Below are 25,079 nucleotides of genomic sequence, written 5' to 3' on the forward strand. Positions count from 1 at the left end.
AACTGCTGGCAGAGATAATAATTCGTCATAGCAGTGGCTGTCATCTGACTTGGGACCGATACTGACAATGCTGTGAAGGTACATACGAAAATGCTACCCACTCCGAGGCCCATGCCAGCATAAAATATCATATCGCAATATAATGGTCGATGTGGCCATCGTCCGGCTATCAATGCATTACTGGCTATCGCAACCACGCAGCCTGTAATTAAAATTGTCTTGTATCTCCCAGTCCTAATGGTGGATTAGTGGAATTATCGGGGATCACCTAAGGACGGCATACATACTTCTGCACGATTCTACTACCGATAGCTGCGCTCAGAACGTTTCCAAATACGACTGGCAGGATACATGCAGCAGCGAGGCTGTTGTTGTAGTTCTTTGTCCGGATCCAAAATTCTGTGATATGACTGGAGATCTGTGCGAGCCGGTCAGTTAAAGTGCGTTATGTGAGGTAGGGCTGACCTACACCTCCGTAGCTGAATAGAAGAAGTATTTGTGCAAGATACATTTCACCGATGTTGTTCGTCTTGAGCAACTTTATCGGAACCAATGGGGCATTTGTCCAGTACCGTTCGTTGATTCCAAAAAGCAAGACGGTGACGAAGAATATCGACGATGCAATTGGTAACCCAATAGTTAATTTGGATTTCAGTTCACCTGAGAACTGACAAATTGTCATTATTGAAGCGACGGAGAGACCGAGAAGAAAGATCCCTAGTAAATTAAAATCCGGTCGAGGATATACCTCTCCCTGCTTCTGAGAGTCGCTCCTCTTTTTGATTCTTCTCAGTCGCCAGGAAGCCATAGCTAAACAAAGGAGGCCGATTGGAATTTGCAAAACAAAGGCCCATCTCCAGCCGATCCACTGAGTCAAAGCACCGCCCAACGGGGCACCGACCGGGACAGCAATAGTCATGACGATCGATATGTATGCACGTAAACCTGTAGCTTTTCTTAGCGGCACCATGTCTGTATTTCGATCATCAGTACAATCCATAGCCCTTATATTGACTGGTTCGTTTCCGGGGTAGAATCCCACACACCATTGACAATGACAACGAGTAAATCCGTCATCCCCGAGCCACCAGCACCAGAAAGAAACCTTCCAACAATGGCAATCCACAAATTGCTGGCAAATCCACTTAAGAAAAGTAAGTCACCTTCTTGGCCTGGGGATTTTACTTGTCCCAACTCACGACATTGCACATCCAATAGAGAAGATCAAATACGCCGCTTGAATTGGGTATCTGTAGCCATAAATGTCGCAGATACGTCCGTACTGCCACTGTCAGGCCCAGTAATGCCAAAGGTATCAGAAATAGCAATCATACGACGGGTAACGAGACGGCAAATCCTAAATTGTATGCCGTGACCAGCCATGGTCCCATGGAGCCGTGACCAAAGTGAGACGCGATCGTACCGTAGGTAGTGAAAACAAAAGTATCGTCCGCAAAGGCAAGAAAGACGCCTATCCATGTCAGGTTAGATCGAGTTTTACAGCTCCAGAGGGTTCTTGTTGGATGTGATAGCTGACTTGCCTAATAGTCCGGTAATAAAGAACTTGTAATCCATTCCTGGTTTCTGGACTTCATCTGAAGAGTCTTCATTACTCGGAGAGTCTTCGTTGTTTGGAGAGTCTTCCTTGTTCGGAGAGTCTTCCTTGTTCGGAGGGGCTTCGTTGTTCGGAGGGGCTTCATTTTTCAGAGAGGCTTCGTTGTTAGGAGAGTCTTCGTTGCTCAGATAGTCTCCTTTTTTTTCGCCATTTTTGTCATGGCCAATTGGGCCCGCGGAAAGGTCCGACAATTCGTGTTCCACCATTCCCTGAACTTTCTGAATTGAGGGTTGCAGTTGTGACGAGAAGTCAATTTCAACAGGCAACCTAGGTAGCAAATTGGGCAGAGGGGATGGAGAGGATGGAAAGGGAGGGCTATCACCCTAGCTATGGGTTCAATTAAGGGAGATAAATACATATGTATGCTACAACATAATGTATCACCGATAGGGATAACTACCTGCATGTACCTAGGTAGTACTAACATACCGCGTCATCTCCACTTACGTGCATCCTAAATAGCGGTAAAATATGACAAGACAGAACACCTTTTTATTGCGTGATTTTGGAATTGAAGGGGTATTTGTAAGTAAAATACACAACGCTATAGATATAGCTGATCATCTACGCTGAGTCCAGGAAGGCAATTTGTACGAAATAAGTGCTATTATTGATGTTATTTAACACTCCCCGCAAATGATCGACGAAGAGACGCAAAACTATTGATCTAAATTTGAGGACTCATTTCTATTCTTCTGGAATTTCAATTGGCAAACTCCGGGTTCACCAGGTTAACAAAAACAAAAAATTATGACAAATTCCTAGAACAGCGCCATTTTCGCTTCAGATCTGAACTAAACTATCCCATAATGATCAAGCCCTCCCAAAAACGGTCGTAAAAACGGCAATAATGTACCAGAACCTCATTGAAGAAAGTCTCAAGTGCATTAAAGAACCCGAGGCCACCTCCTTCACAAAGATATTTCTTCTTTCCGTCGTCTCAGGTTGATTTTGATGTTTGAGTGCGGTAGGATATTATGCCCACGCAACTCAGTGGGACCGTCTTCCGGTAGGATCACATTGAAATCATACTTCATGATAATGTGGCATAGCGCTACTTTGAGGAAGATTGTAGCGTAATGTCTTCCAGGACATGCCTGTTTGCCATGTCCAAAGCCCATATGATCCGGACTCGTGGAGGCAAGCTGGTAGGGGCTTGTCAACGAATTCTTCGCGTTCTTGCGCAAATTTGCAAAACGGTAGCCGTCGTATTTTTCTCCATCCGGCCAGACTGACGAGTCCATCATATGACAGGCCGATACCATGATTGCAGTTCCCTTCGGGATAATCAACCCATCAGGTAAAACAACTGTCTCTTTGGCCAGTCGTTCCATGTTGCCTAATTACAATTAGTCAATGAATTGAGCTGGTGCATGTTATTAGCATTCATAGATCACTTACTATACCCGAGTGGTCTGAGTCTTTGGGATTCCTTTAATGAACTGTCCAAAAGGTATAGCCGTTGTACAGACGACTTGGTCAAACCCTCTTTTCCGACAATCTCAATGATTTCCTTTCGAATGTCATCCACCAGAGCTGGATTGGCCGAGAGGTCACAGATAGCCTTTGAAATCAAATCGCTGGACGTATCTAGTGAGGCGAGCGCAAGTGTGAGCTGCAATGTAGTAAAGTCATATGAGCAGCCTTTGCTCGCCTCGATGACCCACTCAAGAGCATTCGTTTCTGAATCAGGGCCAATTTTTTTGTGAAGCAGAGGCTTTAGGTATGTCTCGACCTCTTGAAGTTGTGTCCGAACTGACCGACAGATTGGACTAAACCGGGAAACAAGACATCTCATAGGAATTGGCCATCGGCGTAATTCATGAGCGGCGATAAAGGTGTTTTCCAGAAATTCAAACATCAAATTTAGCCAGTGTTGGTCCTTACACAGGTCTTCATCGCCGAGAAATACTCGGCATACCATTTGTGCCACAATTTGACTCGCTGTGTATCTCAGGTTGACTTGATGCCATTCTGCTTTAAAGTTAGAAATTTCCCGCAGGTATCATAATGTTCGGAGAATTTGAGGCGGGAGGGCATACCGGTTTGTTCAGTCCAGTGACGATCCAGGGCCAACGCTGTTTCATTGGAAAGCGGATCGACGAGTTTGGCTTTGAGTTCGAGTGTCAATCAAATGCTAATATTGCAAACATGTCTGAAATTCTCGATCAACTTACGAGTCTGACGTGCCAGCTTTGTCTTGACAGCGACCTGTAGAACTTTGGATGGCAAGGAAATGTTCGAGATTGGCTCAAATCCCGGTACTCCTGCATGAAAGTCCTAAAGCTTGGTAAATACTTTGCATTCAATTGCGCACCGTAAGCGAAAATACTAACCTCTCCTATAAACATTCCCAAATCAAATCTATTATCCTCTCCAATCACATCGGCATATTTCGGGCCTAGGATCAAGCGAAAATGGGCCTCGGTGCACAGATAAAATGCGTCTCCGCCCTATTGTCAGATTGGTACCCCCAAGGTCAGCGATATACATGTAGATGAGTCGCGATTGCGTGAACAGAGCTCCTGCACACCTTCTCAAGCCCGGACCTTATCAATCCCTCTGGATCAGAGATATACCGTTTTGTTGCTTTACCGTAGCCAAACTCCCACCATTTGCGGTCATTGAATACTGGCAATCGGGATGGATTGAACCTTCTTGCCCTTATCTCAAGGATCAGGAGGGTTACAACAACCACTCCCAAGACAAGACCCCCATAAGTAGAGTCAAGGTAAAACCATCGCTCGGTAGCCATTTTAGTGCCTCCTGTATTGGCTTAAATCGACTTCTGCACATGTGCGGTTGAAATAGTTGAGGGAATAGGAAGATCACAAGCTTGTAGAGGACCTAGAATTTTTTATGTCAGACATACCTCAATTTGCATTTAATTGCTAAGTAGGGATGTCTACGCAATCTCGTCATCGACTGAAAATTGTGGACTCCTAAAGATAAGTCATATGATAATAGCTAGTTACTATCACTGCATAGACATGTGCATGGATCTATGGGTACACAAACGGAGTTTTCAGCTATGCGTCCGGCAAGGAGAAAGCGCCCCGCCCCCCCCCCCACCCCGCCGCTTTTATGCCAGATTCAGCCCCCGGGGCTGATTTCGGGTTTTGCACGGTTAAGGCCACCGCTCTTCCACCCTGCAGCTTTTGTAGTGCAAAAAGTCTTTGATGTGATTCCTTTGATTTTGGTGAATTAAACAGACTGTATTTACTCCGTATACATACCAAGTATTGTAACATTTACCAAATACTAGTCATTTGCTCACCGCCACTATAGATTGATACCGCCTACCTAAAACGTGTCCTACATATCATATTGGTGCTTTTGACGGTCAGTATATTATATAAGCAAGGGATATCGCGGCTAATGGGTGCATGTCCAGTCACTGGAGGGTGATGATCACAAATGTACGGAAAACTGAACCGGAACTAAATTTAGTACATGGATTTACCAATTTACAAATGCATGGATTTTAATATTATTTATTTTGTTCAGAGATCAGCTAAGCCATGTGCCGATCACAACATTCCTCCCTAGCATATGTTCGAGACTGCGCCTTACATGCTACCCAGATAGACAATAGATCTGTAAAGCTACGACGCTACGGAGTACTCCGTACTAGGAATGTGCTATGAACCGAGGTTGTCTGGGATACCTGTGATGATCTCAGTTTAAGCCTTGCTCCTAGTATTTTTGTGGGCTCAGAAATACCGATCACTTACCGCAGTTCCACCTTCTAGATGCCTACGGAGAATTTAAAGATATCACTTGTAGAGGAAGTATGACGTAGAGCGAGATATATACTTTGTAGAGAATGGGGTGATATATATGCGTAGGAAGGAATAGAAAGAAAGCAGAACATTGCGTGCATACGTAGCTATCTGCCTTGGAAAATTCGATCGCATTATCTGATTTTCAACAGGCCGAACGAGTCTTGAACTATGTCTAAAGAACTTCACATTAAATTCAGGGACTTCAAGCCCAAAACTCATCAGTCAAAATTCATCTATCAAGCATTCCCGGATTGACATTACTACCTAAGTACCCTTTAAACCAATTCAAGCATTAATAATCAACATAATCAAAGAATTTCATGTAGAACCCCAATAACCCCAATATCTCCGGTGCGCTCGGCATTGCCCATGTGGCCTGGGACAGGCATCAACTAGCACCTTGAAGAACATCAACACCAGGACATTCTCGACAAAGAGTATGCGACATGGTAACCATCTTGGGATAAGTATTGTGAAGCTCAGATTGGGCTAATTTGTCAACCTGGAGAATAACATTGTCGATAGTTTCAGGCGTCACAAGGGGATTTATCATACACATTCGCAGTGTGGTTCTTCCGCGAATTTTGGTCGTGAGTATAGCAGCAATATTCTCCGCCAAGAGTCGCTGTGAAATAGCCGTGTTTAATGCGTCCACCGCTTCTTCGTCGAGTCCACGAGGTGTGTATCGGAAAACCACAATGCTCGCAACTGTTGGGGCCGCAATAATCCAGTTCTTGTACTGACGGATATTATGATCTGCGGTACGGGCAAGAAGGAAACCTTGGTCGATCATCTCGCCCATGTTATGACGACCCAGGGACTTGATAGTGAGCCACAAAGAGATAGCACGTGCTGGGCGGCTGAGCTCTGGACTCAGATTGTAAAAGTTGGTGGTGCCTTGTGGTGCCAACACACCATTGAGATACTCGGCATCCACGGCGAAGCTACGCAAGAGAGAGCCGACTTTTCGCGTGAGCACGATCCCACATCCATATGTCTGGAAGAGCCACTTGTGTCCATCCCAAGAAACGCTATCCGCACGACCAATCCCATCAACAAGGTGGCGATGCTTGTCAGAAAGCGCAATGGATGCACCATATGCACCGTCCACATGTAGCCATAGCCCTTCATCTCGTGCAACATCAGCTAGTTCATGAAGCGGGTCAATGCTGCCTGTGTTGGTGCTCCCACAATTCGCGACCAGAAGGAACGGCACACGTCCCGAGTCGCGATCTGTTTTGATCGCTTGTCGTAGGAGGTCCACGTCTATGCGGAATGTCTCATCGCTGGGTATCTTGTGGACCTGATAATCCATGAAGCCGCTTATATGGAGAGCCTTGCGAATGGAGATATGTGTCTGGTCGGAGGTGTAAATGACCGCGTCAGCTCGCTGCGTAGGATGTAGAATCTCATCCCGGGCTGCAACTATGGCTGTCATGTTTGCTATAGAGCCACCCGAGACAAAACACCCTCCAACTGAGTCTGGCATTCCAAGTTGGCCACCTAGCCAGGCTATCATGGCTTTTTCGACCATATTCGGACCAGAGCTCACATCCCAACTAACAGCGTTGACGTTGCAGACAGAAGTAAGAAGGTCACCCAGACGGGCAATGGAAGTCGGGCAAGCTGGGATGTAGGAGAAGCAATGTGGGTGGGTGAGGCGCATGCGGTTGTCGAGGACCGTCATAGCCTGATGAAGGACGGATGAAATATCTTGAGGATCGTCACCAGGCATGACTTCCTGCTGCATATTTTGTATCTCGTGCGGGTGAAGCTTTTGAACAATGGGGTCAGACGGGGCCGGAGGATTGATCGTGAGAAGTCGAAGCAGAAAAGACTCCGCCTCCGACATGATCTCGGACAGTTCGTTGTCTGACCTTTCCTCTGCTTCAATGGAACCCATATTGAGATATCTGAAGAATAAATCAGTTTCATGGGCGATAAGATAGCGAAGGGGTATATATCAACTTGGATCAATGATCTTTGTCAATTTAAGCAGAACACGTACATAGCTGCAGGACTTTACAGAGAAGAATGCATATGTGGTCGGGATTAATGTAGTGTGAGCTTGAACGGAGAACATTTTTTTTTTTCAAACAGAGTCGGAGATTTTTATAACAGCACTCGAATATTTGATAAGAAAACAAGAGATAATACCTCCTACCAACGCTGACCACCATTCCTACTCCTAACATGAACATTGGAATGTTATACATCCACCACGCTTGCACTAACTAGTCCTAGATCAGTCCTGCATCAGTCCTAGACCGCTTCTACATGCACCACTCTAAATTATAACACTCATACGTATTTTCGCCTCTTGCTACTGTCTCCACAACAGCTGCATGTTCTCGCATGGATGCATCTCATACCTCACATGCACTTGATCACATTTCTCGATTCAGCTGATACTCACAAAATGGTACGGTCGAGTGAGATGACACGTTTCAATACATACTAGTCACTTGTTCGATGTAGTGAATACTCCTTCATTTGGCGGCAATATCGGTTGGCACGCTGTGTTACTGTATGTGGGTACTCTTGTTACATTGCTGCCATGTGAGCTCCAAATCAATAGATATATTTAGAACCAGCTTGTTTCTTTGAACTTTGTACGAGGTGAGAATAGAGCATGCAAAATGCTACTCCGTAAAGAATACTGAAAACTCTAATACTTCAAGGGCGAATCTCAGTCTCTTATTGTCTGTAATTAACTAGATCTAATATTTCGAAATGAACCATGCACGACTCTCTTCAGGGGTCATCTGTTGCACGATCTTTAGCTCAGATCTCTTCACAGTAAGATACGTCGACACCATAGAATCACTCAGAATTTGCTTGAGGCGTTCATTCGCCTCCAAATTCTCGAGACTTTGGGCCAGCTCACAAGGCATCGTCTTGATCCCCAGCACAGCTCGTTCCTGGTCAGACATCTTGCTCGGCTCGATGGTGCAAGGGCCGGCGTTCAGAAACGAGCCTTGAAGTAAACCATCTAGTCCAGCTGCTAGCAATGCGCAGAGCCCCAGATAGGGATTAGCTAGACCGTCCATCATCTTGATTTCGAAACGTTCACTGGAAATTCGCCGCAAGATGGTCTCTCTATTTTCCCACCCCCAGCACACATAGTCACCCCCACTTCCAATGCCTCCGACAACCCGGCCATAGCTGATTTCTTGGGGAAGCGTAAAAGCAGAAATGGAAGTAAAATGGTCGAGGATACCAGCAAAGAACGACTCCACAACTGGCAAATCCACCTGTTCAGAATTGAGCGAGATATGAACATGGGCTCCGGTGCCGGGCAGTTCGGGTGATAATCGGGGATGAAGAGTTGCTCGGTATCCATGCTTGTTTGCAACCTTCATAACAACCTGTCTGGCAAGAACCAGAGCATCCACAGCTCTGAGCGGGGAGTCTGGTGGAAGAACAAATTCCCATTGACCAGGAGCTAATTCCGCATGGAATTGTTGAACCATGATTCCAACGCTGTGCAAAGCCAGAACAGCTTCTTCCAAGATACCAAGTAGAAGCTCGTCCTCCCGAGTCATGCTACACCACGAATGATCTCCATTGACCGTTTCGTACTCGACTTTTCCGTTGTCCAGTGTGCGTTGCCGTAAGAGACAGAACTCTAGCTCAAACCCAACCAGAATTGAGCAGTTCGACTTCTGTTCAATCAACCGTGTCAAAGTGTCCACCTTAGAGCGCGCACATTCTCCCATGGGCAATTTTTCTTTGTCAGTCCACGAAGACATCACAATTGCCTTGTTTTTATCCATGTAGGGTGAAAGGCATCGAGGATCGGGTTTTAGGAAGAATGACCCCGTCAGGGTCCCACCTTCGGCCACATTATCGTGAGGGAGAACATGAAGTATGACCTTTGGAACCGAAATTCCTTGGTCCGTCTCCAACAATCGCTTGAACTCTAGCATAGGAACTATGCGGACCAGATTGGTGCCAATGTAGGTTGTGAAAAACACCCAAACGAAGTCTACGTCTGGGTTTTTGGCGTGAAACTGTTGCCATTGAGTCAAGGCTGTCGTTTTTGCCATTTTTAATTCGATTAATGGAAATCGATGGACAAAGGGGGTGTTCAAATGCTAGAGAGCTTGGATATCGGGTGTGCTGCGGACGATGTATTCCTGAAGATAGTACACCTTAATTGACTATATATAAAAATTAAACGGAGGTATTGTCATGTATCTGTAATTCAAATCATTCGTTTCTAACGGGCCAATCTAAATTTTTTCACAATCGTCGAATTGGATTTCCCCCCCAAATATACTGTAGCGGCTGGAGGGTAGTAATAAGTTCAGACTACGCTCGCATGCATATTTATGCAAGCCACATACACTTGTGGGGCTGCGGTGATGCTGATACTTCTGCATTCTCACTATTCCGTATACACTGCCGTGCTACGTATCTCGAAAACTCGCGCTAGTGCATACACGCCACAAGTAATAATTATGGCATTAGTACTGGCAAAAAAAAAAAGCAAGTAGGGGCGCTTGCATTAGCGTCCCTTCTCTCCCGAGCTAGTATGGCAGGGTAGTAGATCCCTAGTGTCAACTGGTCTCTCACATTATGTTGTATTTGAACCCTTTTAAGTTTTGTCATTGGGCGGCTGAATCACACGTTGATCTAAATCACTAACATCTATATCTCTGGAAGTCGATCTATCACCTCCCCCTTACTCTCAACATCTGTAGCTGAAACTTGCATGTACAACATACGTAACCTTAGACTGATCGCTGTCCTAAAAGAACTAGCGTAGCTAGGATGATCACTTTCTATCGCTTTGCTCTTCCTTCATAAATATTTGCCCAACAGGGGGAAACATTCTTGGCCGCCTCATTCACTTTTCTTTCTCTCTGTCGTTCAGCACATTTGATGAACAGCAAACACCTCCAACATGACTGTTGTGAATGACAAAATGGCCGTCCAAGGGGCAGATAAGCTCCAATTCGAGCTTCTTGACAAGTCTCTGAATTGTCCAGCTGATGATCAAAGAGAATGGTGGCAGAGGACTGGGCCTTTACTGGCCAGTTTGATGACTTCGGCGGGCTATACCAACGAATCCCAACGTCAGCATCTGATGCTCTTTTACACATCTGTCGTCCCGTATCTAGGGCCATACCCTCAGAAGTTCCCCAGCGCGATGACCCACAATGAACTCCCCCTGGAACTCAGCATCAATTTTCAACAGTTAGGTGGTGCCAGACCAGTTATTCGAGTTGCGGTGGAACCTGTCACCTCCATCTCTGGAACTAAGGAAGATCCATACAATATGAGCCCTATCCGTGACATACTTTCCCATTTGGAGAAGCTCAATATTGAAGGGTATGATCCCCGTCTGTTCGAGCACTTTTATCCTAAGCATACCTTGGATAAAAGTGAAAGTCAAAAGCTTCAGCAGAAGAATGAGTCCATTCGTGAACTTTCCCAAGTGGCTTTTGGTTTCGATCTCAAACCCGATAAGATCTCTGTCAAGGGATACACTTTTCCAGGCTTGAAGTGCCATTTGACAGGCAAAGACATGTGCTCTGTTGTCACTGAATCCATCCAAGAATATCTTGGAGATGCCGACCGCTACAATACAATCGGCTTGATGAAAGAGTATATCGAAACGACTGAGGCGAGAGCCAACTTCGGGTTCGTCTACTCGCATGATTGCACGACTCCCGAAAAGTCCCGCCACAAGGTATACGGCCGTACCAAAGATATGTCTTGGAACCAGGTTCAGGAGATTTGGGATTTCGGTGGGCGAATTGATTCACCCGAGTCAAGCAAAGGTCTTGGTTACCTTCAACGATTGTGGGAACTATTGGAGATTGGTCATGGTCCCCATCCCCTTGGCCTTCATTTGGTGTGGAACTATGAAACAAAGGCCGGTATGAAGGTCCCAGCTACCAAGATTTACTTCCCTGTCTATGGTCTCAATGACCAGAAGAATGTGCATGCTATTTCCCAATATCTCAAGGAAATCGGACTTGACATTCATGGGAATGAATACGAGCGAGCTGTACGAGACTTGTTGTAAGTGTTTCCGATTATTTTGCGATGAAAGAACTTACGAAACTAATTGAATAAGCCCTGGGTTTGATATACAACAAACGGATCGCCTAATTTGCTGGGTATCATTTGCCTATACGGAGAAGACGGGGGTGTATCTAAGCGTTTACTATCACTCTTCACTGGAGTACCCTTGGCTTGAGAAAAATCCCTGAGTTTGAGCACCGTTCAGAGCTGTTAAATCTTCCCAAAAACAGCCACATGCTTACAGACTGAGCATTTTGTCTGGTGTCTGTCTTTGTGTGTTTGACAGCTTTGTTTGCCAGTACGTTTGTCGTTACGGAATAAAAACCCTACCTTTTTTTCTATAGATCAGGAATCAAGATTTCTTCCTCCTTTTCCCCCTCTCCCTTTTGAGATCTTCCAGCTCAGTAGTTGCAACAAAAGCAGCATAAAAGAAAATATGCAACATACCTTCAAAATTTCCAATTACCAGGGAATCCTCACTCCCAGCCACCTGCTGTGCGAAGGGGGCAGATCCTACATAGGATGTCTATATATACATTTTTCTAATGTTCGATGACCAATCAATGTCTCCGTGGCGCAATTGGTTAGCGCGTCCGACTGTTAATCGGGAGGTTGGAAGTTCAAGCCTTCCCGGGGACGTTTCTTTTTGAACATTCCGATGGAAAAGAGTGGGTCTTGTGAATTCTTTTTACTGTTTTTAAATATAGTAAAACCCGTTATAACGAACGTGGATATAACGAATACCAGAAAATGGCTCTACGAGAGGAGTTAATAGTGTGCTTGATAGACATAAAAGGTCAGTTAGTAGAAGTGAGGGAATCAAGGGTATAAAAAGAATAATATTAGGGACCATTTTAGGGATAAATTTGTATTAAAACCAGAAATACTACACTACATATTATATATAATATATATCATATGTCGGACCTGGGTTTAACGAATTCTTCACCGTGTATCAATTGATTCGTTATAACGGGGGTTCACTGTGATCTTTTTGCTTAGTATTACAGCTAGAATGGAGTAATAACGGCTTGAAATATGCAAATCGACTTTTCCATGTATAACAAGTGGTCAATCAATCAACAATAACAAAGGCCTGCGAAGGAGCAGAGCGGGCAAAGGCCGGATGCCTGATTTTTGCAGTGTTGATGCCTGAATTATGGGCCGCTTTCGACACCGCTCTATAACTACCGTGTACTGTAAATTGAAGCTATTCCCACCCCACAAATCATCAGTTTCTTCGAATCCCTAGCGTTGAAAACCGCCCCCGACCGTATAAAATAGCTCTATATATCAATCTCGAGCCTTGCAAAGACAAGATCCTTTATCTTCTCCCTTATAACACAAATAATACTATTCAGACCCTCCTTTTAAGACAAATACGATATAAATAGAGAAGGACGATTATATAGTAGAAGGCTTTAAAGTCAAGAAAAAATAGAATTTAAGGATTTATAACTATAACTAGCGGGAATAGCTTCGATTTTTTACTAGAGAGATCTAGTCGGTCGCGACAGCTTCAACGCCCAGAAACGGGTATATACGAAGACTCACGTGGTGGGAATAACTTCATTTTTGAAGACATTCTTTAGACGCTTCCAACCTTAGGACTGACCTCGGGAACTTAGTTAGGTACTTTGTTTACTAAGACCTCTGTCATAGTAATTCAGGATTTCTGCCAGTCTAAAATAAGGCATCATTCAGACATTTAAGGCATTAACCCTGCAAAATCAGACATGCGGCCTTTGGCCGCTATGTCCCTTCACAAAGGCCAATCCCCCAATATTCGTCTTAAATGTCTCACACTCTACCGGAAAAGGGGACTTCCGACGAGCTAGACAGTCCGACTGGATGGTGTATCTGCAGCCGTCTATATGAGAACTGAAGCTAACTTTGAGCAGACTTTTCTTTTTCAACTGATGCGCCCATAACATCCCGCATCACATGCCGATAATATTTTCAAATTATTGGGCTCCTCCTTAAGATAAAGTCTGTGAAGGGGAAGCCTTCCAGATTTCAGTCCAGTAGACACAACCAGATGCCCATCGAGGTACCAGGACTGAACGCAAAGCAGTGTGTTGCCTTCGCGGAGGCCCGGTATCCGTGGACCAATTGCCGTCTTGCCGTCTCCGGTAAACCACTAGCAATTAGTATTTACATTCAAGCTAGTGGTTCCCACGCCCCCAGTAGAACGTATAGCATTGAAGCCGGGTTCCAACATGAAAGCAACGGCTGGGCCGTCAGGTAGGGCTACCGTCTTGTATATTTTTATTTTAACATAGACCTTAGTCAACTTTCCATCTCTACGAGGTCTCTGTCGGTAGTTGCATATCGTGGTTATCATCCTCGCTAGTCAGGTCCACGCCTATGATATCAATCTCCGCGGCTGACCTTCCGTTACACAATGATATGTGGACACAGACTAGAGCTGGTGATCCTTGTGGATGAAATCAAAATATCAAATCAGATGTATGTTTTGTTTGCACCCTGGTCACGCTATCTCCACAGCCCTAGTTACCGACTCGTCGGAACAGGATCTGAAGAAATAGCCAATAACAAAATAGATCAATAAACTGACATGGGTGTGAAATAAGGCGTGATCTGACGACCAGATCAAGCTTCAGCACAGCTAGCATCCAAGCTGTTGCGTTTACGGCTACCACTCACATGGGTTAAAATACCATGGTACAAACTCCAATATAAACAACATCAGCCGATTACTCAAAATCGGTAACCGGTATATGGGTACAAACAGCTGCGATAAACAGATACCAAAGTTAATGGGGATACCACGAGCTTCCCGTATAATACCCAGTATAGAGCCACGCATGACGATTACCCACACCATTCTTGCGTTTCAACAGGAGATAGAAGAGATAATTAGTTTGAGACAGGTATGGACGGAAAGCCGATAAACCACGCTGCAATTAAGATCATCTTTCGAATATGCAACATGTCCGGTAGCCAGCCAATCCGCTCATACACCAATGATGCGCTGGAGGCTCTCATGGGAATCCGTTACCGCATCTCAAGTATCGCAATGTTGGCTCATTTTCTGTCAAATTCCGAGAGATCACACCCGCCTATGTGATTATAATCGTATCTGTGCTCATTACATCTAGGTATCTACTGCAAGCTGTCAGAAGGCAGTGCAGACTTCCTGCAACAGATCCTGAGTGAAGTCTGCTTTTTCTTGGTGTTTTTTTTTTTTTTTTTTACTTCTTATGGCTTTATTTGCAAGGTTGCTGATTTGTCCCCTGCGTGTTACACTTAACCTAGCTAGTTGATGACAATGTATCCTTAAGGAGTCATTCTTAGCTCTAATGGAATCGGGTTTCTCTTTACTACAAACAATAGTAGTTGGCCACTTATGCAGCCTTGTCATGTCTTTTTGGTAGTATTTTTGGATATTGTTTTTAGATGCCTGTTTAGATGTATACGAAAGCTGTAGAAAAAAGCATACTTTTTGATCCCGAGATCAAAATGTTCGAATGTATGGGTTGATCAATCAGTACGCTAACTACAGCAGAACCTTCCGAAGGCTTTCGGGAGAAACCAATTGCATTGCTTCGGGAATAACGAAAGTCTACCCTTGAGTTAGCTTGAGGTCGACCTACCTAGATAATTGTACTAGTAATATATTTTGTTTCTGGTCATGGATTATGTCCATCCAACTCGGCCAACAGACCCGATTCTCCACACGCCATTGCTTATCTCCTAGCGTCGGGCCGAACTACCAGAAAGCGGATAGCCACGAATTGATGACGCGGCTTTCTATGTAGTACGTTATTGTAGCCTTGTGATATATGAACGGCGCTTTTTCCGCCAATGCAGCCGGATCTACAATCTGATAAAAATTTCCAAAATAGTCCATTTTTTCGCACTTCTCCTACCAGAGTAGTGTCTCTTCCAGAATGCGACCACTATCGCTCATCCCGCTATGCGGGCTTCTAGGCTTATCAACCGCCTTCTCAAAGGTCCCAGACAACGAAGTCCCGATCAAAAATGAAAATTACATTTTCAACGTGATCCAAGATTCAATGCGCCAATGGGGATCGTCTCTGCATCACAACGGCATGTCGTTCTTCCTCGCCAGTGTTCCCGCCGGTACACAATTCTACCACGGAACCTCCCAGGCCACCCCAGTGAATGGCACCGAGTGGTTGGCATTCGAGCCTGAACATGCCATGGTCTTCGCCCGCCCCCGACGCGGGCCCCCGCCACACCTACCGTCCGATGATGATGATACCGAGTCACAGGATGGAGGCCATGGTGAACTGCGGAAGCGGGAACACCATGACGCAGATGAGAAACATCATGGCCCGCCAGGTGGTCGCCCAGCCAAGGTATTCGATGAGAATGAGTCCGGGTATTTGCATACGTATGCTGCAGCCAAAGATCTCCGTCTTTTGTATCTCGATGGTATGTCTGCTGCTAAAACATCGAAGGGGACGCTTGATTCTCAGGATGTGGTTTTGTTCAGCGGCGGGCTAGATGATTCTCCGAGTCGGGGTAATGGGCAGGAGAAAGAACGTGCCAGACTGGCTTGCGAGATGGCCGAGAATGAATGGGAGGGTCGCATTGACGGCGTTCTGCGCATGGAAGCTGGCTTTGAGATTATCCTGTGCGACTTTGAGCGCGATCTAACCCCTGTGCGGATCACGCAGGTCAAGCAGAACTCCGAGGGACAGCGTGGACCGAGGGGTAACCGTAAACATGGTGACCGGGATGGTCCTCACAAAGAGGGCGATGACAAGCATCACGGCGGTCACGGCCCAAGGAAGGAGGATGATGATGATCATGATGGAAAGCCACACGGCCCCGGTGGTCCCGGTGGTCCTGGAGGTCCCGGTGGTCCTGGAGGTCCTGGAGGCCCTCCCCACGGCGGACCCGGAGGCGGCCCTGACTCATCGCGATGGATGCGCGCAATCACCGCACGCTACAACGGAATCGGTGGAAACCGAGTTTCGCTGAACTTCAACCACTTCGTGACAGGCTTCTCTCGCAACGTAGAGCTTTTCCAAGACAATTCAACCCTCCCACGACTTGCCAACCTCCCTCCTTGGAGTCACACTTTCCTCCGTGTGGAGGTCACATCTATGATCTTGACGCAGAATCCTACCGATGTCAGCGAGGACTGGCAGGCGATTACGGATATGATCGTGACGCGGTACAGCAAGGAATTGTCATACTTTATTTCCGGTAACATTGATTCAATCGAGAAGCTGCAGTCTGAGATTGAGCGTGTTCTGTCTCCGTTCATTGATTACAGTGAGCGTGATGATGTTGCTGAGAGTGAGCGTTGTGCGACTCAGTTCTTGCCGGCGGGATCTTTGAAAAGTGGGGTTCTTGCGGCGCAGGCTGTTCACGGTGTTGCTCACAAAATCTGCTCGTCTTTGATTGAGGCTGGGAAGGAAAAGGGCCTTGAGTCTGCGGTCCAGGTTGTTCGGGATCTGGTTGGTTATCTGGATTGGGCGACATGGAAGGAGTGCAGTGGTTGTGCGGCGAATGAGATTTGTGTCGTGCCTATCTGGCCCATGGGTACGGTCCAGGACTATGAGAACCCTCAATGCAAGGATGCATCAAACCCATACGATCAGGGCGGAGACAGTTACTGGGGTGGAATGCGCCACTGAACGACCTACAGTGGATCACTGGTCTATTTTCAAGTTCGGGTTTTGAATTCCCTTACAACCGGACTTTTATTTTGGACATAATTAGCTTAATTCAGATATATAGAACATTTATCAAGGGTATATACAGTATACAAAACATAATAATGCTCAGGAAGTAGGTAGAAGGGGGACCATTGTGTTCATCATTGTTGCATGCGCTAGTTCCAAAGCAAACCACGGGGTCGTATTCCCTTTATATAAAATATGAAATTGGTGAATGGTAGAAGAGAACGATCATCCCATCAAGGGTAGAATATTTACTGGGAGGCAACACCCTTGGCGGAGGAGACAATGGAGCCGACGGCAGTGCCCACGCTGCCGAGTCCAAGAGTGGAGAGAAGACCCTGGCCAGCGCTGTTAACCTTAACCAGAAGGACGGAAGCCTTGTCCTCGGCGTTGACAGCAATGAAGTCAGCACCGGGGATGCTGGGGATCTTAGACTTGAGCTCGGAGACGGAGGGAGCCATGGCGACAACGTTGCCAACAGGGCCCTGAGTGGTGGAGGGGGTAAGACCGCCGAGGAGACCGAGGAGGGTAGGCTCAACCTGGACGAGAAGGTCCTTGCCACCAGCGAGGCCGTTCACGTCAGTGATGGAGAGAACATTCTGGAGAGGGTCGGCACGCTTGACGTTGCCGGTGATGGACTCAAGGCCGCCAACGATGGAGCCAAGAAGGCTGCCAACCTCGCCGAGGCCGAGGCTGGAGAGGAGATCGACAACCTCCTGGGTCAACTTGATGAGGGCGGCGTTGCCATTCTCGAGGACGGCGGTGACGTGGGTGAGGCCGGAGCTGCTGCTGGTGTCGAGCTGGTCGACAGACTGAGCAGTCTGGACGACCTGGCCAACGGGCTTCTCGAGAGCGCTGAGGGGCAGCTTGCTCATCAGACTCTGGAGCTCGGACTCGGCCATCATCTTGAAGTTCGAGGTTCCGGCCTGGTTGAGGACGGAAAGAACCTGGCCGGCGCCAGCGCCCTCGGTCATGCCGGAGGCGGCGCCGGTAGGGATGGGCAAGGCGGAGATCGAGGATGCGGCGGCACCGGAGCAGGTGGGGATCAGAGATACCACGGGCAGAGGGATTCCCGAGGGGATGACGCCGGAGGGCAGGCAAGAGGGAATTCCAGAAGGCAAAGAGCCGGTGGTGCCCGAAGGGATGATGTTGGCTGGCAAGGCCATAGCAGTTGAGGCCAGAAGGGCGGCGGAGAAGGCGAAAGTCTTCATCTTGTCGTTTAGTGAGTGGAATAAGTTCAAAGACTTGTTTGGTACAAATGAATGGACGGTATAAACCGAGATTAAGGAATGACTTGGTAAGGAATGACAAGAAGAAAGCTCTTAGAGTTCAAACATCACGGCAAGGCATCTCGGGTTATATACGATAACTGTTGGTAGGGGATCAGCGTTGATACGAGTCCGACCCCTCGTCTGTTGACGTCGTTGGGTGTACTCCTGAGCTAACAGATGCCTTGACAGAGGGGGTGCTCGTCTCGCAAATGAGTCCGATGGGAGAATGGAGCAATAGCGTTCCTGTTTCATCTACCAAAACGGAAACTTCACGCTGAGTGGCCAACGAAACCGCCGCCACATGAAATTGGGTCCGGCACACAGTTTTAGTTCCGCTATAAGCTTCACATGAGGCCTATCTTCATTAGCCACTTTGCAGATCACCCACTCGACTCTAAAAGAAAGCCGGGGGGTAGTTCCCGCTCGAACTGTCAGGATAAGGCCAAGACATCGATGGCATCGGCATTTTTGTCGGTCAAATTCAGCTCATTTTTGAGTCGGGAAATCCCCCTAGTCGAGGCATAAAGAAGCATCTCAATTATAGGGCGCACCTTGCCAGATATTCTGTTTGGCCTTCAAAGTATTCCGGACTCCATACCACCATGGCAATGAGGGCTCCTAGCTCAAATTCACCGGCACTTGTTATCGATAGTGTCGTAGGGAGCAAACCTTAGAAGTCAACTGGGGATCGACACGACTGCCAACCTTGCTGATCGAAATAGCCAATGATTGGTGGTCTCCCGTGCTAAGGTCCCTTAAGATCAGCAGTCTGTCTGCCAGAACGAATTGCAAAAAGAAGGTTAAACTCCACGTGGGCAATATTAACGCTGATTGTAATCTTAGTCCTCCACAGTGGGTTAAGCAATGTCAAATAGTCCAGTGGGCTTGATGCCCGTTAGTCCGTTCGTTGCGGTGAGTTATTTGTTTGTCGGCAAATTGCAGGATTAAGCATTGGTAATGATATCATCGGTTCAGATATCCTTAGGGGAGATTGACAGGGGTAACAGGGGTACAACATGCGCAGCTGTTTGCCTTTGAACTGCTTTGAATGAAATAATGTCGAAAAGAAAAGAACGGCCTGAAAATACCCTGAGATAAGTCCCACGTTTGAACTCTCTTTCGTCATGGAAAAAAAAAAAAAAGAAACACCCATTATTAAGTGAGGGTCCAAATATTCAATGATAGTCATTGTTGTCCTCGGGGAGGATGAGCGGGAAAGCCTCTCTACCCCAATGGTATCTAGATTGAGCGTTTCCACTTCTGTTGATGCGGAGGGTTGACCGGCGAGCATTTTGTGATTCTGCCGTGGGGGGGAGCTGATGGATGCTCCCACCTTTCCCTACGCAGGTGTCGCCGCCAGGTTACGGCTACCTGGTGGGGGTACTCTTTTGGGATTACTCTTTTAGATATAGGAGCATTTCTTAATTCTGCAACAGAACCCCCTTTTCAGGTGTATTATGTCTCCAAGAATTAACATTAAGGCATCAACAATACCCGAAAAGAGGATTTTATGGAACCTATACCGCTGCGTACAGGGGCTATCGTCAACATGTACTCCGTATTTGAACATTCAATGGAGAAAAAGGAGAAAAAGGAGAAAGTCAAAAAGCCGTTGAGTTGGAGAAATTAAACTTTTCGATGGATCTGGGGAACTCAGGGGTACAACATTTCTAAGGTTGATCATTTACATTATGTATATGGACAATATCAATTTTGGTAAATGTTACCATTCTCTTCATCTTTGGATATGTCTGTAAATCCTGAATTTAGAGATGAATTTTTACATTCTATCCGAGTATATATAATACAATGTGTGGTGGGATTGCAGGCCTCCACGACTTGGCGGGTTCTGAATCTTCACTGATCGCCTCCGGGGCTACCTAATTTCCCCAATAATGACTAGCTTAGTTGGACAAGATCTTAGCGGCAGCGGCTTCAGCAACCACCATGACGGCAGCTTGAATGTTACCGGTCGGGAGGTCGGGATGGATACTGGCATCAACAATGAACTAAGAAAAAAGGAAAGGAGATTAGCATCATCTTTTGAGCGAATAAATTATTCCGGGCCACTTACGAGGTTATCCACTCCATAAACCTTAGTGTTGGTATCGACAACGGAAGTGCCGTTCTTGCGACCATCATCGGTGCCCATCTTAGCAGTACTGGTGTAGTGTGTACCAGGAGTCTGGGCCTTAATGATGGCCGAGACATTGGTGTTAGTCTCCAACTCGAACCCAGTGGAGGGTGCCGTGATGTCCTTGACCATCTTCTGAACGAAAGTGCGGGCGGCCTTCCGGTCAGCAGCGGTCTGGAGGTAAGGCGACTTCTCAATAACAGTCTTTCCACTGGTATCAAGACCCAGGACACCGGTCGAGGTGAGTCCATGGGTCATATACGCGGTGATGGTTACCACGCCCTCATCAGTAGGTGCGCACGAACCCTGGTAGTACTGAGTGTGGCCATCAATCTCCTCCGAAGTGAAGAAGATCACGCGGTGCTTGCCCTGGGTCAGGACACCGCTGTCCTTGCGGTAGAGGGAGATATCGCGAGAATCGGATCCGTTAAGGACCCCCTCATAATCAACAAGACCAAATGAGGCGTTGGTGCTGAAGGTGATCGGGAAAATGGGGTGGTCCATGAGACCGACACCGACAGGCAGGTCAATCCACTGAGCCTTGGGAGGAACGGAAACACCGCTCTTCTTCGCAATCTCGATCTGGGTCTTGCCACCAATACCGGAGTTCCACAACAGACGAGGAGTGGACAGAGCACCGGCAGCCAGCACCACGCGACCGTGGGGAGCAACGCTGATGACCTCGGAGCGGCCCGAGGCAGTTTGAATCTCGACGCCAGTGACATGACCACCGGAACGGACCAAGCGAATCACCTTGGTACGGAGAGCAAGGTGGAAGTTGTCCAGCTTGACAGCATCGGGGAGATAAGTGCGAACAGGGCCAGCGCGCATCTGATCCTGCACGTTCCAGGACGGGTAGCTGTAGATCTGGTGCTTCTCATCCGGCTGCTCGATCATATCCACCGACTTCCAACCAAGGCCACCGAAGAACTTGGACAGTACAGCGTAAAGACTCTGGTCATATCGCTTGCCATCGGCGGAGGGCAGGGTAGTTCCGGGGTTGCGCTTGTAGAGTCGGTCTGCAGCCGACTCAACATCCTTCCACTTCCAACCCTTGGGCCATTTGTCGTCGAAGTCACGGGCTGGCGGGTGGACGAAGACCATGTAGTTGACAGTCACACCACCGCCGAGCACACAGGCAGCATTGCCAGCAGTGTCGGTGCACATGTACTGGTTCCAGACATCGAGCGCGCCGATGTTGGCAGATAGGCCCGGAAGATCGATGGGAGTCAATGAGTCGTCCCATGTGAGGGTTTCATTGTTACCGGTGGCGACAGTTGGTCCGACACCTCGCTCAAGGAGTAGAACTTTCTTTCCTGCCTTGGCGAACTTCTCGGCGCTGATGATACCAGAAGGGCCACCACCGACGACAATGTAGTCATAGGTGTGGTTCTGGAAGACGGAAGCGGAAGCAAGTCCTGTAAAGACAGAAAGAGCAATGGCGAGAGGGCCAGCCTGGAAGATCTTCATTTTGACGTTTATGAAGGAATAAGATCTCACTACGAAATCCCGATCTAGAACCCCTGTCAGGGACGGGAGTTGGCCATTTTAACTATTTCGCGACAAGTGTGCCGGACCCATCCCGTCAAACCCGGTGGATCAATTGTTGAAGACTTGGTCAGAAACATGGCGAAACATGGCTCGTCGTGAAGATTTAATTTCCTCAAATGTCACCGATTAGGTATAGTGCGATCAGATAAGAGCACTAAGTTTTCTGGTTGCTGAAAAGGCACAGCCTCCCAGGTTTCCGTTTGAGCGTTTAGCCGGCACACGATCACAAAGAAGTAAGAAAAGAACTTCTACTTCGTCTACAACATACATTTTTGTACAGATGGGGTGTATTGGCCCTGGGTGTTGTAGCGTTTAAATTGCCACTGTTTGAAGAAGTCTCAGATCGACTAAACATAGCTCCACTTCAATCATGGCCTGGGTAGTCTTTAGGCAAATTATCGGCGGAAACACACCGAAATGTCTTGGTATCCGTTTACTCTCCCGGGAGAGCGTTTTCCCAGCCAGGCTCTGCCGCTGACGTAGATATAATCAAGCTGCAGCTTTACGGGGTACATGTTCCCTCAAGTTTGATTCGTGTATTCCAGTGTACTCTACGGAAGAGGCGTTTCTCAAGTCCTTTGTCTCTCAGCCACCGTTCCATATGTACCTAGGCACCCTGGATACTCATAGAATAAAGTTCTGGAACATTTGCCAAGTGGAGAGTGGAGATCATGAAAACCCTCCCAACGTCCCGAGGTCCTTACCAAGCATGGCATAAGCAGAATCACATTGCAGGACCCACTTCAAGTAATAATGCATAATCATCTTCTAGAAGTACCCTTGGAAGAACAGCCTTCGGTGGCCCTAAAAGTTCCAAATCGAGGCAAGCTCATATCATCATTTTTCGAGCACCGAAATTCTGCTATTAGACATGTTGACCCACACAGAATCGGGCGAGACTACCAAATCTGCCCTTAAAGCGATACAGCGATGTAGGGCCGACGATAGACCGAACCATAAATTTCTTTCACCGGATATTCGGAGTCCTGTGGTTTTATGAAACACGTTCTTCGTTTCATATATTACGGGGTGAGGCTTGGCTAAGCCCTGTGACATACCTAGGTAGGATGCTGGCAAAGTGACAGATGATCGGGTGATTCTCACAACGCAGGCATTAATACCGAAGTAGTCATAAGTGGCTCTATTACTAGGATCATCCGGTGGAGCTAATGATTACGATGTAGGAGTGTAAAGTAGCTCGAATCCCGAATAATCAAATTAGATATAACCTAAAAATAAGAGTGCAGGGTGTCCATAAAAATATATAATCCAATACGTTCGTAGTGGAACGAAGGCATTTGCTATTTATATATCTCTAAACTTCAACAGCTATATGGATGCTCTGCTCGCTGTACGTCTTCACTGTGGCATTTCTCCCCTCACTAATTTCATTAACTTGACAGGCTTGCTTCTAACCCAATTCAATCAATAGAGATCTAGTTGGAGACATACACTAAAAGTGTAGTACATATAGAACTTGATGTCATGCGCGATGAGATCATTTTGCTTGTGTTTTGACTCGAACAAGTGCATAACCAGTCCTAAAATATGGGTAGAGTTCAAAGAAGAGTAATTGTTACTACTATTGACAGCGACAAGCATTGAAACATTGAGGGTTTCACAAATTCCATCTTGAAGATGGGAAAGACGGGGAAGATGAGGGGAGTCAACAAAATAGTGGGGCCGTTGCGTAGGGCGCGAAGCTCAACATCTCCAACACATCTCCAACACCCCTTGTATCAACTGAAACCACTCCTCTCCAGGCACGAAATGTCGACCCCAACTACCCGCCTTATACCGGCATCTTCACGTACTCTTCTCCTCACCTTCGATGCGTTCGGCACCCTTTTCCACCCGCGTCTCCCCATCCCCGAGCAATATGCCGCGGCCGCGCACCAATTCGGATTATCGCGCACTACCGTCACCCCGGATAAACTCGAAACAGCGTTCCGGGACACATATCGTGCGCAGATGCGACAGTACCCAAATTACGGTCGCGCGGATGTTCTCCGAGGCCAATATGGGGGACCGAGACAGTGGTGGGAGGAGGTAATCAAGGGGAGTTTCAGACGTGTCTTGTCCACAGAGAATGGGGAGACGCGTCCTGAAACCCCCGAAGAGCATGTTCCTGATGCCATGGTGGAAGCCCTACTCGATCGGTTTGCTGGTGCCGAGGGGTACGCGCTCTATGACGATGTGCTACCCTTCTTCCGTCGAATGCGCAAACTCAAGTCCGAGCATAAGTGGTCATTTGATAGGATTGTTGTTGGGGTGATATCCAATTCGGATGACCGCGTTCCCGCTGTGCTGAAGTCGTTGGGGTTGACGGTTGGTGATATGCGCGCCGACCAGGATAAATCGAGTATGGATCTTCCAGGGTTCGAGGAACGAAGTATCAAACAAGATACTGCCAGTGAACACAACAAAGACCATACACATCGCAACTTTGAACTTGATATTGATATGGTCATCACGAGTTATGAGGCCGGCCAAGAGAAACCTCATCGTTTGATATTTGACGTGGCGAGACGGCAGGCCCTAAAGGTTTCCCGCCCATGGTTGACCAGTAGAACCAAATTCATCTCTGTGCACGTGGGGGATGATTATAAAAAGGATTTCAAGGCTGCAGGGGATGCAGGCTGGGAGAGCTACTTTCTTATTCGACATCGTCTTGGTACCGATGACCCTGAAGCGAACAAGACACTCCCAGATCTCCTGAAGTTAGCAGATAAATTGGAGCGTTTCCCATAAAAGCACTGTCAACAGACGGCAGATGCACAGTTGAACTTGATCAAAGTCAACCTCCGACAATTTGTATCGAACCACAAGTCAAGAAGATAGCCTTGAAATTCCTTGGGCTTCGGGAAACGGATTATTCCATGTTTCAAACTGACACGACAACATCCGAACCCCTTGAGAGATCATGAGTCTGTGCTAATCACCCTCGGGCACTTCAGCACCGTGCTTCGCTCTCTGGAACAGACCACACACCACATTTTTCTCTAC

At 47.1% G+C, this 25,079-nt stretch overlaps 10 protein-coding genes across 10 annotated transcripts; 4 read left to right on the forward strand and 6 right to left on the reverse strand.

Moving 5' to 3' along the window:
- Positions 1 to 177: 177 nt before the first annotated feature.
- Positions 178 to 1,821, reverse strand: N7455_008217 (uncharacterized protein; the record flags this gene model as incomplete). The annotated part of the gene is made up of 8 exons (XM_065605834.1): positions 178 to 202; positions 288 to 418; positions 470 to 667; positions 749 to 972; positions 1,047 to 1,144; positions 1,200 to 1,282; positions 1,335 to 1,471; positions 1,614 to 1,821. The coding sequence occupies 8 exons, from the start codon at positions 1,819 to 1,821 to the stop codon at positions 178 to 180; spliced, it is 1,104 nt and encodes a 367-aa protein (XP_065460783.1).
- Positions 1,822 to 2,526: 705 nt separating this feature from the next.
- Positions 2,527 to 4,370, reverse strand: N7455_008218 (cytochrome P450; the record flags this gene model as incomplete). Its single annotated transcript, XM_040961522.2, has 6 exons — positions 2,527 to 2,954; positions 3,017 to 3,589; positions 3,658 to 3,726; positions 3,793 to 3,895; positions 3,952 to 4,068; positions 4,149 to 4,370. 6 exons carry the CDS (start codon positions 4,368 to 4,370, stop codon positions 2,527 to 2,529), a joined length of 1,512 nt encoding a protein of 503 aa, XP_040808037.2.
- Positions 4,371 to 5,788: 1,418 nt separating this feature from the next.
- Positions 5,789 to 7,303, reverse strand: N7455_008219 (pyridoxal phosphate-dependent decarboxylase family protein; the record flags this gene model as incomplete). Its single annotated transcript, XM_040961500.2, has 1 exon — positions 5,789 to 7,303. The coding sequence occupies one exon, from the start codon at positions 7,301 to 7,303 to the stop codon at positions 5,789 to 5,791; it is 1,515 nt and encodes a 504-aa protein (XP_040808050.2).
- An 817-nt stretch (positions 7,304 to 8,120) lies between these two features.
- On the reverse strand, positions 8,121 to 9,449 carry N7455_008220 (FluG family protein; the record flags this gene model as incomplete). The annotated part of the gene is made up of 1 exon (XM_040961526.2): positions 8,121 to 9,449. The coding sequence occupies one exon, from the start codon at positions 9,447 to 9,449 to the stop codon at positions 8,121 to 8,123; it is 1,329 nt and encodes a 442-aa protein (XP_040808033.2).
- Positions 9,450 to 10,309: 860 nt separating this feature from the next.
- Positions 10,310 to 11,624, forward strand: N7455_008221 (uncharacterized protein; the record flags this gene model as incomplete). Its single annotated transcript, XM_040961514.2, has 2 exons — positions 10,310 to 11,433; positions 11,489 to 11,624. The coding sequence occupies 2 exons, from the start codon at positions 10,310 to 10,312 to the stop codon at positions 11,622 to 11,624; spliced, it is 1,260 nt and encodes a 419-aa protein (XP_040808055.2).
- Positions 11,625 to 13,474: 1,850 nt separating this feature from the next.
- Positions 13,475 to 13,684, forward strand: N7455_008222 (uncharacterized protein; the record flags this gene model as incomplete). Its single annotated transcript, XM_065605835.1, has 1 exon — positions 13,475 to 13,684. One exon carries the CDS (start codon positions 13,475 to 13,477, stop codon positions 13,682 to 13,684), a length of 210 nt encoding a protein of 69 aa, XP_065460784.1.
- Positions 13,685 to 15,350: 1,666 nt separating this feature from the next.
- N7455_008223 (uncharacterized protein) lies at positions 15,351 to 17,072 on the forward strand (the record flags this gene model as incomplete). Its single annotated transcript, XM_040961531.2, has 1 exon — positions 15,351 to 17,072. The coding sequence occupies one exon, from the start codon at positions 15,351 to 15,353 to the stop codon at positions 17,070 to 17,072; it is 1,722 nt and encodes a 573-aa protein (XP_040808056.2).
- Positions 17,073 to 17,368: 296 nt separating this feature from the next.
- On the reverse strand, positions 17,369 to 18,328 carry N7455_008224 (uncharacterized protein; the record flags this gene model as incomplete). The annotated part of the gene is made up of 1 exon (XM_040961505.2): positions 17,369 to 18,328. The coding sequence occupies one exon, from the start codon at positions 18,326 to 18,328 to the stop codon at positions 17,369 to 17,371; it is 960 nt and encodes a 319-aa protein (XP_040808027.2).
- A 1,964-nt stretch (positions 18,329 to 20,292) lies between these two features.
- N7455_008225 (putative cellobiose dehydrogenase) lies at positions 20,293 to 21,992 on the reverse strand (the record flags this gene model as incomplete). Its single annotated transcript, XM_040961532.2, has 2 exons — positions 20,293 to 20,397; positions 20,463 to 21,992. The coding sequence occupies 2 exons, from the start codon at positions 21,990 to 21,992 to the stop codon at positions 20,293 to 20,295; spliced, it is 1,635 nt and encodes a 544-aa protein (XP_040808051.2).
- Positions 21,993 to 23,843: 1,851 nt separating this feature from the next.
- On the forward strand, positions 23,844 to 24,824 carry N7455_008226 (uncharacterized protein; the record flags this gene model as incomplete). The annotated part of the gene is made up of 1 exon (XM_040959084.2): positions 23,844 to 24,824. The coding sequence occupies one exon, from the start codon at positions 23,844 to 23,846 to the stop codon at positions 24,822 to 24,824; it is 981 nt and encodes a 326-aa protein (XP_040810393.2).
- Between the last annotated feature and the right edge of the window lie 255 nt (positions 24,825 to 25,079).

This window comes from Penicillium solitum (genome assembly GCF_028829755.1).
Source record: "Penicillium solitum strain IBT 25940 chromosome Unknown utg000005l_segment0_segment0, whole genome shotgun sequence".
In the NCBI taxonomy this organism is placed as follows: domain Eukaryota; kingdom Fungi; phylum Ascomycota; class Eurotiomycetes; order Eurotiales; family Aspergillaceae; genus Penicillium; species Penicillium solitum.